Here is a 13,063-nt window from a genome sequence, read left to right as displayed (position 1 = left end):
AGCCATTTGCACACTCTCCAGGAACGTTAATTCCTTGAGCTCTAGTCTGTAATGAAGCACCCCTATTGGGAGTTTTACTGAGGTTAAACGAAAACTCAACTTGTGGTTCCTCGTTAGAGAACATGTTTATCATGAGTGCTGCTGCAATACGTAACATTCCAGCCCTGTTGTGGTAAACATATGCAGAGCTGTTTATTTTTCATTTCCTGTAGTACTCAGCCTTGGCTCCTAAGCCATGCTCGACCATGAATGCCAACACTTTCCTACGGCAGCATAGTGCTGCAGTAGAATAGGTTCTAGAGAGGAGAGACAGCATGAAAGACTGCTAGAGAGAACTCTGAGTGAGGAGTCAATGTGGCAGACTGGAGAGGAAGGAACACAGGAGTAAAGTTTTGAGAGGATCTTTCAATTACTGCAATTTAACACGTACGTTGTCGTGACTAAAGAAAAAGAAGACACAAAGACACACACACAGACACACACACACACACTGTTCAGCCACATTTAAACTGGAGAAATCACAGGCACACACATGCACTGTGAGATGTGATGAAGTCAAACACACTTGGATAGAGAATGAGCCAGTGGTAGAGTCAAAATGACCTGCACTGACTGAATATGTGATGACAACATCAAAGTGAATAACAAATCCCTGAATCATCAGAAATACAGCAGGACTCCAGAAAGTCTTCCAATCTTACACTGACACAGTGTGAGTGCTGAGCTGGGTGGAGGAAGTAGCTACACTGTGCAACTAGAGAGAGGAGTTAAGAGACACACAGACACACAACCACACACACACACACACACACACAAAGAAACATGTCATATCTGACGCAGTCTCAAGATGTACTGGCAAATAAAAAGAATATGACAACAAAGCAAACAATATGACAATGAACGACTTCAGCTAGCATGTAAAACCACTGAGCCTCTACAGCCCTTCATGTAACAGGACAGTTCAAAGAACAGTGGTAGGATGGAATGTGTTCTACAACACTCATCTAAAGACAACCAGCACCAACATAGCCAATACATATAAAGCCTAGTAGAGAGGTGTCAAACTCATTCTGCCCTGGGAACCGCAATAGGTCTTCAACATGGTCCAGAGAGCCACTCTGAAAATGTTAAATGTTTCCTCACCGTTGAAATTTGCAAAAGACAGTCCTCTATCCTTTGTTTTTTGTTTTTTTGATACTTTCTAGCTTTAATTTCTGTGATTATTAGTGAGCTGGACACAGTCAAGGAGCTTTATAAATGTAGGTCCATTATCATTTCTACACACTTTCAATTTGGTTTTAGTCATTTTAAAGTATATTGAGAAAAGCATATCGTTTTTAAATCATTTCTGTACTCAAACCACCAGCAGGCTGTATGCTTGACACCCCTGGCCTAGTATGTAATCTGGAGAGGTGGCAGATTGTGAGGCTATACTTCTGTTATGCCATGTATGACCTGTTAGTCATTTGGCTTAAAAGAAGAGGAAAAATATGACGCACCTCTGGGCAGACTTGCAGTGAAGCGTCGGGCATGCTTAGTCTCCGTACAAACCCACTACCTCCTGTGAAGAAGCGCTCAGAACCCCAGGTGCCGCTAATGGGCCGGCCTGTGTTGTAGAACATGAAGGTGTCGCTGCCTGAGGTGGCCGTCAGACAGGTCTTGTAGCAGTAGGTCTTGGTCATAGAGCCATTCCCACGCACCTCAATGTAGTGAGGCTCCACCTTGAGGTCTCTCCGCAGCGCCACATTGTTATTTGGTTGTCCCCCACCACCACCTACTATACTGCTGCTCCCGCCGTCAGGGAGGGTCTTTTGGGATACGCAGCAGGGGGAGCAGGACCCAGGCTGGGTGCAGTAGGCATGGCAGCGCACGATGGCCAGCACCACCACAGTTACCAGGAACACAAAGGTGGTGGCGCTCAGAGCGACGATCAGATAGAGGGTGAAATTAGAAAAGAGCAGGGTGCTGTGGGGCCGGATGACCCTCTTAGGGTCAGGGGTCACCTTGGGTGGCACCTCCATGACAGCCACATTGACAGTGGCAGTGGAGGAGAGAGGCGGCTGGCCGTGGTCCCTCACCAGCACCGTCATGCTGAAGGAGGTGGAGTTGTCCTCCAAGACCCTGCGTGTGGTGCGGATCTCCCCCGTGTGTTCATGCACCTTGAACAGTTCCAAGTCTGTGCACTGATCCAACACATAGATCAGCCAGGCATTGGGACCTGCATCTGCGTCGTACGCCACGACTTTGGTCACCAGGGCGCCAGCCTCAGCGTTCTTCAGGACTGTCTCTGTGGAGCGCGTACCGTTGCCTGGGGGATTGACGATCTCAGGCACGTGGTCGTTCTGGTCCATGATATAGATGTAGACAGTGGCCACCCGGCTGAGGGGTGGAATGCCCCCGTCCTGAGCTTTGACCTGGAAGTGGAACTCCCTGAGTGACTCATAGTCAAAGGCGCGCAGGGCGTAGGCCTCTCCTGTTTCGGCCTTCACAGAGACGTAAGAGGTGACAGGGATCCCATGGTTGTTGTCATTGAGGACAGTGTAGGTGATGCGTCCGTTCTCGTTGACATCTGAGTCCTGGGCCTTCACAGTGCACAGCGAGGCCCCGGGGGCGTTGTTCTCCGTCACATAGACCGTGTAGGAGGTCTGCTCGAAGCGTGGCGGGTTGTCATTCACATCAGCCACATCCACCTGTATGGTCTTTTGGGAGGAGAGGGGTGGGGTGCCGGCGTCAGTGGCGCTGAGGGTGACATTGTAGGCAGCGGTGGTTTCACGGTCCAGGAAGGCGGAGGTGACCAGGGTGTAGTAGTTTCTAAAGGACTTGATCTTGAAGGGGAGGCCAAGGGGTATTTCTAGGCTAACCTGTTTGTTAGCACCAGAGTCCCGGTCTGTGACACTGATCAGGGCCACCACGGTGTCAGCCCGGGCATCCTCCCTCACTGGGCTGGAGAGAGAAGACAGGACTATCTCTGGGACGTTGTCATTCACATCCACCACCTCCACCACCACCTTACAGTGGGCTGCCACAGCACCAGGGCCTTTATCCATGGCCTGGATATACATCTCATAAGAGTTGGTCTCTTCATAGTCCACATTGCTCCTCACTCTGATCTCTCCCGTGTTGCTGTCCATGCTGAACATCTGTCTGACTCTCTCAGATGTGTAGCTGCTGAAAGAATAATACACCTCACCATTGGTACCCTCGTCAAGGTCTGTGGCATTCAATTTGATGACCAGTGTGTCTTTTGGTGAGTTTTCTAACAATTTTACTTTGTACACTGAGCTGTCAAATACAGGGACATTGTCATTGGTGTCCAGGACTCGCACATTAATTTTAGCTGAACCGGTTTTTGCTTGTGTTCCGCCATCAGCAGCAGTCAGAATTAATTGGTGGTAAGGCACCAGCTCGCGGTCAAGGGGCTTTTTGAGCACGAGCTCAATGTGCTTGCTGTTGATGGAGGGTTTGTTGGAATCCAGCGCGAAGTGTTCGTTTGGGCTGAGACGATATAGACGAACGGAGTTGGATCCCACGTCCGGATCCAGGGCATTCTCAATGGGGAAACGAGACCCTGGTAAAGCCGATTCTGCCATTTCCAATTGATACTCATCTCTAGGGAACGTCGGCGCATTGTCATTAGCATCCACAATCTCCACCTCAACATTGTGCACCTCGGATGGGTTTTCAACAAGCACCTCTAAATTTATAAGACAGGTGCTGCTTAAATCACACAACGTCTCTCTGTCGATTCTTTCAGTGACAATTAATTTTCCATTTTTAGGATTGACATCCACATACCGTTTTCCAGTGGTGGAGGTTACCTTTATCTTTCGATTTGAGAGCTTTCGGATATCCAACCCCAAATCCTGCACAAGATCCCCCACCGCCGCTCCATTTTCTAATTCCTCAGGAATGGAGTACCGTAGTTGTCCAAGTGAAAGGCCACAAAATAAGAAAAATACAACAAAAGAAAGAGCCACATTGTTTCCTATACAGTTACATATCCTCGTAACAGCCATTGCAAGCTCATGGGATCCGCAGACGGATTAAATACAGCTTTCCGCCTTTTTAGCTTGCAGTACCTCGCCTCCCACCACCGCATTAAAATAAGATCATTGGTTCCCCGTTAAGTGCAGGAGGAACGGCACATCCATTCCGTTATCTGTTTGAATGGATACTTCTCCAACGCATCCATGTTGTCTTTGTCCGTAATGTATTTTTTCTCCCCTCAGCGCGCGGCTGACGGGTGTGTTTCCCTGCCACTGGTGCTGCGTTTCTCGCTCTCGCGCGCAACGGTCGATCTCTCTCTCTCTCTCTCTCTCTCTCTCTCTCTCTCTCTCTCTCTCTCTCTCTCTCTCTCTCTCTCTCTCTCTCTCTCTCTCTCTCTCTCTCTCTCTCTCTCTCTCCTCTTCTCCTTCCCCACTGGTGCAACCTCCCCCGCGTCCCCGTCCCCATCAATTTCTCCCTGTGTCTCTCTTTCTACCTCCAGTGCTCAATGTGATGGTGTCTGTGCAGAGCAGCGGGGGAGGGTCCGTGTGCTCAAAGACGGTTGGCTCCATTTCACATATCAGCACCTTAATTAAGAACAATAACAGAACTGAATACAAATCCACCGCCTTAGATTGGTTTAATTTATGGCCATTTACCGTGTCTGTGCACATGATAAATTGAGTCACCACTGCAATGGATCACTCGTTAAAATGGATATGGAAAACCAGCACAGCTGTATGTTTTAAAATTAAATTGTTAACTTGGGTTGTCCCACCAATTATTCTCTAGTCTTTTTTTAATAATGATATCAAATTTGCAATTAGCCTGCCTCATGCTGCGACGCCGGGATCGCTGTCAGTGCTAGACTTCAGTGTCAGCTCAAATAATCACATCTAAAATGCCCGTGGTGTCCCCAATAAGCCCTACGTCTTATTCCCTCTCTGTATCACCACTGTGCACGCGGAACCCGCTTATTTTCTCCACCATCATCCTAACTATCAGCACCATCACTTTCCACATCATCATCACAATAATAATCGTCATCTTCATCATCATCATCATCAACATTATTATAATCATCCTCATCATTGTCAAAATGTTAACAGATTTACACGAGACAGTGTAGACCATATTGGCCAGCATGCCCCAGGCACACTCTCTGTGCATCCATCAACAAAATTAGAGTACATGAATCTGTCACTCTGAAACTACTGTCTATTCAGAGTGACAATTGAGTCCCGTGCACAAGAGTTGGCGAATGGGGAACATGTGGTAGGCCTATTACTGGGAAGATACCTTAAAACATGTGTCTTTATAACATCTGTAGGCATACATGGTTTATGGCACAGGCAGAATTCACTGTAATGTTATGGATTTTAATGCAGTAGTTTACTTTCTCATTGAGCAAGTTAACACAAAGTCAGTCATATACTGTCAGTTTTGGACTAGTAATATATTGAAGTTGCTAAATCGCCAATACAAACCTGCTCCAGCATATAATTAACATATAATTAATTAACCTTACCATCCAAGAAAACAAATGCAGATGTAGCATCTTAATTTGAGCCAGTTTTTTACAGCCGGAATATAATCCTGCAGCAACAGGAAATGTGAATTATTATGTGGATTATAATTCATGTACATTTTTGTTGGGGTTGATAATTTTTTTTGTAAGGGAAAATCAAGTCTGACATTACAAAGTGGAAATTACAAACTTCAGAAGCCTTTTTAAACTTCAAATACACTACAAGTTGTTTTCCTGCATTGCAGGACAGTTCCCCTGGAACAGGGTGATCAAATTAAGATCCTACATCTGTAGGCCAAGTGGTTTCTTACAGAAAATAAAGAAGCTTATTTCTGTGGTTAAAGCAGGAGGGCACAAGACTTCAAGATGATAGTGTGTTCCCAATGTCATGTATTTGCTGAGAAACACTTTGTTTGGGGTGCTGACTTCAGTGAAATAAATTCAGGTGACACATTAAATCACAACTTGAGTACCAAAGTTAATGATGCTCGATACATTTTGTGTGTGTGTGTTTGAGAGAAAGAGAGTACGGCTCTGACTCATTACCGAAAGGCCCATTATCTCCAACACAGGTCCATGGACTTGTAAGTCTAAACCCAAGCAAGGCTATGTGTCATTGTGAGGACAGATGATTCTGAGCGAATCAGGGGATCTTGGGATCTGGGTGAATTATTCCTGCAGTAAGCATCGGACTACAGGTCACTGATGCACTGAGCAGCCAGCCCATATCCGCAGTTCTCGCCTCATGCAATGGGTAACCCACATCCTAACTACTCTGGCTGACCAAGACAGCCTGACCCCATCACAAGAAGAGGAAACAACAATCCTATCAATTACACACACAGCAGCAGCACAATCCTATCAATTACACACACAGCTGCACAATCCTATCAATTACACACACAGCAGCACAATCCTATCAATTACACACACAGCAGCACAATCCTATCAATTACACACAATCCGTCCACCTGGCTCCTGCAGCAGGGAAAAGTACCTCTTCTGGCTCATGTCTTAAATCTAGTCGATCTAATTGTCTCTTTTAAGGAGTTTGTCAGGCAGCTGCCCCATCTGTTGTCCACGTTGTAAATAAGAGCCATTTCCTGTTGTAGACTCTGATTGAGATATATCATCCTCACTGTGTATATAAAACACAACCCTTCCAAGTGAGTCAAGAATGACAGGTCCAGAACACATTTCACAGGAACACTAAGGGACACTGTTCTAATGACCTGGGTCTGCTTTTCATCAACAAGACCAGGAAGATATCTGACACAGACAGGAAGAGAGATACTGTATAGTGAGAGGTGAAGAAAGTGATAGAGTCCCCTATTTATTCCTTTGCCCTGTCCTGTCGTGTTTTTTGCTGTGATTGTGTATCGCCCTTCAAGATGGAAAGACAGAAACACAATAAAGATTACACAGATACTGTAGATACAATGTGTGAAAGAGATATCGGAAGTGTGAGTAAAAGAGATAAGGTTCTCTCCTGTTCTATAAAAATAGCATATTCCAAAACACCACATACCAAAAATTAAAAGCAAAACTGTCAGGGGGTTGTCTTTGCGTCCCAGAACTGTGCCTCTCAGAAAATTCAAAATGATTCTGTGCAAACACAAATTGAAAATATAAATACTTCTTCGAGTGAGAATGAAAGAACGAGAGAGAGACATAGAGAGAGAGCGAGCATAGAGTTGGGAATGAACATCCATTTCCAGTCCATTATTTTATTCTGTGTGGTATTTTGATTACTTGTGCAATGTGTTATGTGTTATGTCTTATGTATTATGTCTTATGTGTTATGTGTTATGCGTTATGCGTTATGCGTTATGTCTTATGTATTATGTGTTATGTGTTATGTGTTATGTGTTATGTGTTATGTGTTACGTGTTACGTGTTACGTGTTATCTGTTATGTGTTATGTGTTATCTGTTATGTGTTATGTCTTATGTATTATGTGTTATGTGTTATGTGTTATGTGTTATGTGTTATGTGTTATGTGTTATGTGTTATGTGTTATGTGTTATGTGTTATGTGTTATGTGTTATCTGTTATGTGTTATGTGTTATGTGTTATGTGTTATGTGTTATGTGTTATCTGTTATGTGTTATGTGTTATGTGTTATGTGTTATCTGTTATGTGTTATCTGTTATCTGTTATCTGTTATGTGTTATGTGTTATGTGTTATCTGTTATGTGTTATGTGTTATGTGTTATGTGTTATCTGTTATCTGTTATGTGTTATCTGTTATCTGTTATCTGTTATGTGTTATGTGTTATGTGTTATCTGTTATGTGTTATGTGTTATGTGTTATGTGTTATGTGTTATCTGTTATTCAGTGTTATGTGTTATTCTGTGTTATGTGTTATCTGTTATCTGTTATCTCTGCTACCGGGTTATTCAGTCTGGGCAGAAACCCGCTGGTCGCTTCCTTCGTCTGCTACCGGGTTATCTCCGTTTCAGAGTAGTCTTAAGCGTTTGTCCAACGTTGTGAGCGCACCTGGAGGAGGGTGAGGTCTGCACTTTGCCGTGTGTTATGTGTTATGTGTTATCTGTTATGTGTTATGTGTTATGTGTTATGTGTTATGTGTTATCTGTTATGTGTTATGTGTTATCTGTTATGTGTTATGTGTTATGTGTTATGTGTTATCTGTTATGTGTTATGTCTTGTTATGTGTTATGTGTTATCTGTTATGTGTTATGTGTTATGTTGTTATCTGTTATGTGTTATGTGTTATGTGTTATGTGTTATGTGTTATGTGTTATGTGTTATGTGTTATCTGTTATCTGTTATGTGTTATAGAAAGATGTTATGTGTTATGTGTTATGTGTTATGTGTTATGTGTTATCTGTTATGTGTTATAAATACTTCTTCGTGAGAATTATGTGTTATGTGTTATTTTGATTACTTGTTATGTGTTATCTTATGTTTATGTGTTATGTCTTATGTGTTATGTGTTATGCTGTTATGTGTTATGTGTTATGTGTTATGTGTTATGTGTTATGTGTTATGTGTTATGTGTTATGTGTTATCTGTTATGTGTTATGTGTTATGTGTTATGTGTTATGTGTTATGTGTTATGTGTTATGTGTTATGTGTTATCTGTTATGTGTTATGTGTTATGTGTTATGTGTTATGTGTTATGTGTTATCTTATGTTATGTGTTATGTGTTATGTGTTTATCTGTGTTATGTGTTATGTGTTATCTGTTATGTGTTATGTGTTATGTGTTATCTGTTATGTGTTATCTGTTATCTGTTATCTGTTATGTGTTATGTGTTATGTGTTATCTGTTATGTGTTATGTGTTATGTGTTATGTGTTATCTGTTATGTGTTATCTGTTATCTGTTATCTGTTATGTGTTATGTGTTATGTGTTATGTGTTATCTGTTATGTGTACTATAAATGGCTTTTTGCAACATTGGATGGTACCTCTCCTGTCAATAAAGCTTATTTGAATTTCAACTAGATACATATAGATAGAGCGAGATGAACAGGGGAGGACACAGGACAGTGAGATGGGGTGTTGGGGTCTGTCTAAGTGGATTAAAGGCTTATGGCTTCGCTCCATTCCCCTTCATGTTGACACAAGATAATGATGACCTATGAACTCCAGAAAGTGGTACATTCTTTTTGGGATCTGAACTCACACCCAAAGCGGTCGAGACACCAGAGTTCAGACATGCACTCCATCTCATCAACGGCAGACAGACAGCCCCCACCACAGCAGAACAGCACTCTCACCAGCGGCAGACAGACAGCCCCCACCACAGCAGAACAGCACCCTCACCAACGGCAGACAGACAGCCCCCACCACAGCAGAACAGCACCCTCACCAGCAGCAGACAGACAGCCCCCACCACAGCAGAACAGCACCCTCACCAACGGCAGACAGACAGCCCCCACCACAGCAGAACAGCGCCCTCACCAACAGCAGACAGACAGCCCCTACCACACCAGAACAGCGCCATCATCAACAGCAGACAGACAGCCCCCATCACTGAAGAATAGCACCCTCAACTAGACCAGACAGATAGCCTCCACCACAGCAGAACAGCGCCCTCAGCAACAGCAACTGAGGACACACAACCAGCTACAGGCACTACAGCTACACGGAACACTCAAAACAAACTCTCTCTCTCGATCTCTCTCTATCTCTCCCTTTATCAAACTCCATTCTCCCACTTGTTCCAGTTATTTATCCAGCTCTCTCTCCCCCTCTCTTGTTCTCAAGCCGAGACTGGACACTGCCGCAGCCTGCAGCTGAAGGGTGTGATCACAGACTAGATCTGACATTGGGTGCCCTCTAGTGTCCATTACTCACTGCAGTATTGTATGAGGTTCCAACATAGTGCACATTTCACAGTGCCTGCTGAATTCTGCCCTGTCTATCCGAACACCTCAATATATCTAGCATTCAGAGGAGCAATTCAGGTATATTAGTTCCTAAGTATGTGCTATTATACAGAACCAGTCAAAAGTTTGGATACACCTACTCATTCCAGGGTTTTTCTTTATTTGTACTATTTTCTACATTATAAAATAATAGTGAAGTCATCAAAACTATGAAATAACACATATGGAATCATGAGAATGCCAAGAGTGTGCAAAGCTGTCATCAAGGCAAGGGGTGGCTACTTTGAAGAATCTCAAGTATAACAAATGTTTTGATTTGTTTAACACTTTTTTGTTTACTACATGATTCCATATGTGTTATTTCAGAGTTTTGATGTCTTCACTATTATTCTACAATGTAGAAAATAGTCAAAAATAAAGGACAAACCTGGAATGGGTAGGTGGTACTGTATATCTACGTCAAGCATGTGACAATGAATATTACATTTAACCAACAACTACACATGTACTCATTATCCTATGGATTGAGAGATTGGTTTGTTTTAGTACAATAACCTGAACAGTAACTTACTCATACAAAACTAGCTGGTAGTGAACATTATACAAGGAGATAAATCCTGACTTGCACAGAATGTGGCAGCAGATGAATGTAGCTGTTTCATTTCAGAAATCTGCATCATATACATGACCTCCAAGGTCAACTGGATTTATTATGACATAGTAATATAAACCAGCATGCCTTGAGTCAGTGTTCATCTTTGTCTGTGTCTCTGCTGATGCATACCGTGGTAAAGAGAACATCCCATCACACAGAGATTGCGGGGGATCAGTGGTGTAAAAAAAGTTAGAACTCTACAAACAATTTCAAGCATTGAGGAGTTCTAATGGATAGATCTCTTGGCTGAGTAAGACATCCACAATCGGAGCCTTCTAAAGACACTTCCAGAGACAACTCCCATCCTTCCCCCTTCCATCACCACCACTACACAGACAGAGGGCGCCAGTGAACTTGCTAGCAGCCAATGCACCCAGCTCGGCTTAGCTTGGTCTGCCACCTGCAGCCCTCCAAAGAAACATACCAGCCAAGCCATGCAAAAGACTGACTGATCGAAACACTAGATTATCATGACCTGGGCCTTGCAGCTATAGAAATGCACAATAAAGAACATACTGTACATCTTAGAAGACAATGACATGACTAGAAACACATCACATACTTACAGCAGTGATATAGTACAGATAAAGGGATATCTAGGTGTAGCTCTGTGTGTGTTCTCTCTATCTATACATCAATCTTTCAGTCAGTCAGTCAGTCAGTCAGTCAGTCAGTCAGTCAGTCAGTCAGTCAGTCAGTCACAGTCAGTCTCTCTCTCTCTCTCTCTCTCTCTCTCTCTCTCTCTCTCTCTCTCTCTCTCTCTCTCTCACACACACACACTCTCTCTCTCTCTCTCGTACTGATCTGTAATGATGTTATGCCTTTGGGTCTGACCCATGACCTTTGGATGTGAGCAGACTAATGGATGAGGGTGGACTAATGATGGTTGTATAACGGTAGATAGATGGCTACGGATTACCATTTTTGTGAGAGGGATGCTGCTGCCTCCCCACTGGCCCTGCTGAATAATACATAAAGATATGCATGACAGATAGAAGAGTTGACATTTGTGATTCATCTGTCCAAGCAACACACAGGTGATGTGGCGCGGAGAGGAGAGAGATGGCGAAAAGAGAGAGAAAAAAGGGAAATAGGAAGAGAATGGGGTAGGGAAGGACACAATACAAGAAGGTGGGGATGAGAAAAGACAGAGAGAGACCAGCATGTGACAGTGTGTGTATCTGAAGCCACACCTTTCCCCAGCATAGCCCTATATCTGGCTTCAGTGGTGCAGTGGAGAAATACAGAGTGGAATATTACTGGCAGGCATCCTACACAGCCTGCAAGCCAATGTGTGTGCATGTGTGTGAGAATGCATGTGTGTGACTCTGCATATCACATTACACACCCTCCTTAATGCAGTACTCAGCATAAATTAAACACAGATGTTTCCAAATATATCAGTCTATTAATATGATTGTAAAATTCTTCCTGAATTCCCTTGGGCATTTGGAGCAGGCTCGCTTAAGGTACAAACAAAAGCAGAAGGCATGAAAGGATATCCTGTCTCTTCTATTCCCTCTCCTCTCCTCTCCTCTCCTCTCCTCTCCTCTCCTCTCCTCTCCTCTCCTCTCCTCTCCTCTCCTCTCCTCTCCTCTCCTCTCCTCTCCTCTCCTCTCCTCTCCTCTCCTCTCCTCTCCTCTCCTCTCCTCTCCTCTCTGTCTTTGCTGCACTGCAGGGACTTGATTTTCTCTCTTCCTGAGACAGCCCTACAGCACTACTAACTAAAGACAGACAAAGTTTAGAAACTCACAATTTTCGGGGACGCTATCTGAACAATAGTGTTAATATAGCATGGGTAATTGTCCCTGTGGCGCCCCAGAGCACCAGCAGTATGACTCCCAGGGAAATGTAATCTATCAGACAACAGCTCAGGAAGTGGACTGGGGAAATCAAATCTCACAATAAGAATGTACCATACACTCTCCATTTCAACTAGGATGGGATGAAAAGTAAGTGAAATATTGACATATACAGCCACTTTGTGAGAGGTGTTATCTCTGTGTGAGACACACTTCCTCTGTAAGGTCAACAAGTGAAAAAATGTCTTAATCATAATCCTCATCCCAGACACCCAACATAGAAGTGGGCTCTGTGTAAGACTGACTCTAGAGGTACTTACAAAGAGTTAGAGAAAAAAAAGGGTAAAACACTTTTAATGAGATCCTGATTCTATACGGTGATAGAAGACACTGTGAAATCTGTGAAAACAGAGAGAAAATAAAGGGAAAGAGACAGGGAGAGAGATAAAAAATGAGAGAGGGGGGGGGACAGAGAGAGAGAAAGAGAGACGGAGAGAGAGAGAGAAAGGGAGACAGAGAAAGACAGAGAAAGAGGAGCAGGGCTCTAGCCCAGGCGTGTCTCTCTGGGGAGCGAGGCTGCAGTATCGCTCTCAATGCAGCCTTCCACACAATAATGCAAGTGGGATTGCTCCAGTGCTCCGGCTTGCAGACCCAAGACCCTCTAATCCATGTATCTCTCTTTGCCAGATGGGCCAGGCAGAACCACAGGCCTGACCCACTTACAGCTGGAGTCATC

The 13,063-nt window shown here is 43.8% G+C and overlaps 1 protein-coding gene across 6 annotated transcripts in view; it reads right to left on the bottom strand.

The window, feature by feature from the left end:
• The window catches only part of LOC124017536 (protocadherin alpha-C2-like), a 68,708-nt gene that overhangs the window by 20,301 nt on the left and 35,344 nt on the right, over positions 1–13,063 (bottom strand). The window contains exon 1 of one of the 6 annotated variants that reach the window (XM_046332747.1): positions 1,500–4,222. The exons of the other annotated variants lie outside the window; for them this stretch is intronic. Within the exon in view, the coding sequence (XP_046188703.1) occupies positions 1,500–4,016 (2,517 nt within the window). The 5' untranslated portion in view covers positions 4,017–4,222. Of the gene's footprint in view, positions 1–1,499; positions 4,223–13,063 lie in introns of those variants that run through there. 6 annotated transcript variants of the gene reach the window in all.

The sequence above is a fragment of the Oncorhynchus gorbuscha genome, unplaced genomic scaffold, assembly GCF_021184085.1.
Source record: "Oncorhynchus gorbuscha isolate QuinsamMale2020 ecotype Even-year unplaced genomic scaffold, OgorEven_v1.0 Un_scaffold_27:::fragment_2:::debris, whole genome shotgun sequence".
NCBI lineage: Eukaryota > Metazoa > Chordata > Actinopteri > Salmoniformes > Salmonidae > Oncorhynchus > Oncorhynchus gorbuscha.
This window is presented reverse-complemented; position numbering and strand designations above follow the sequence as displayed.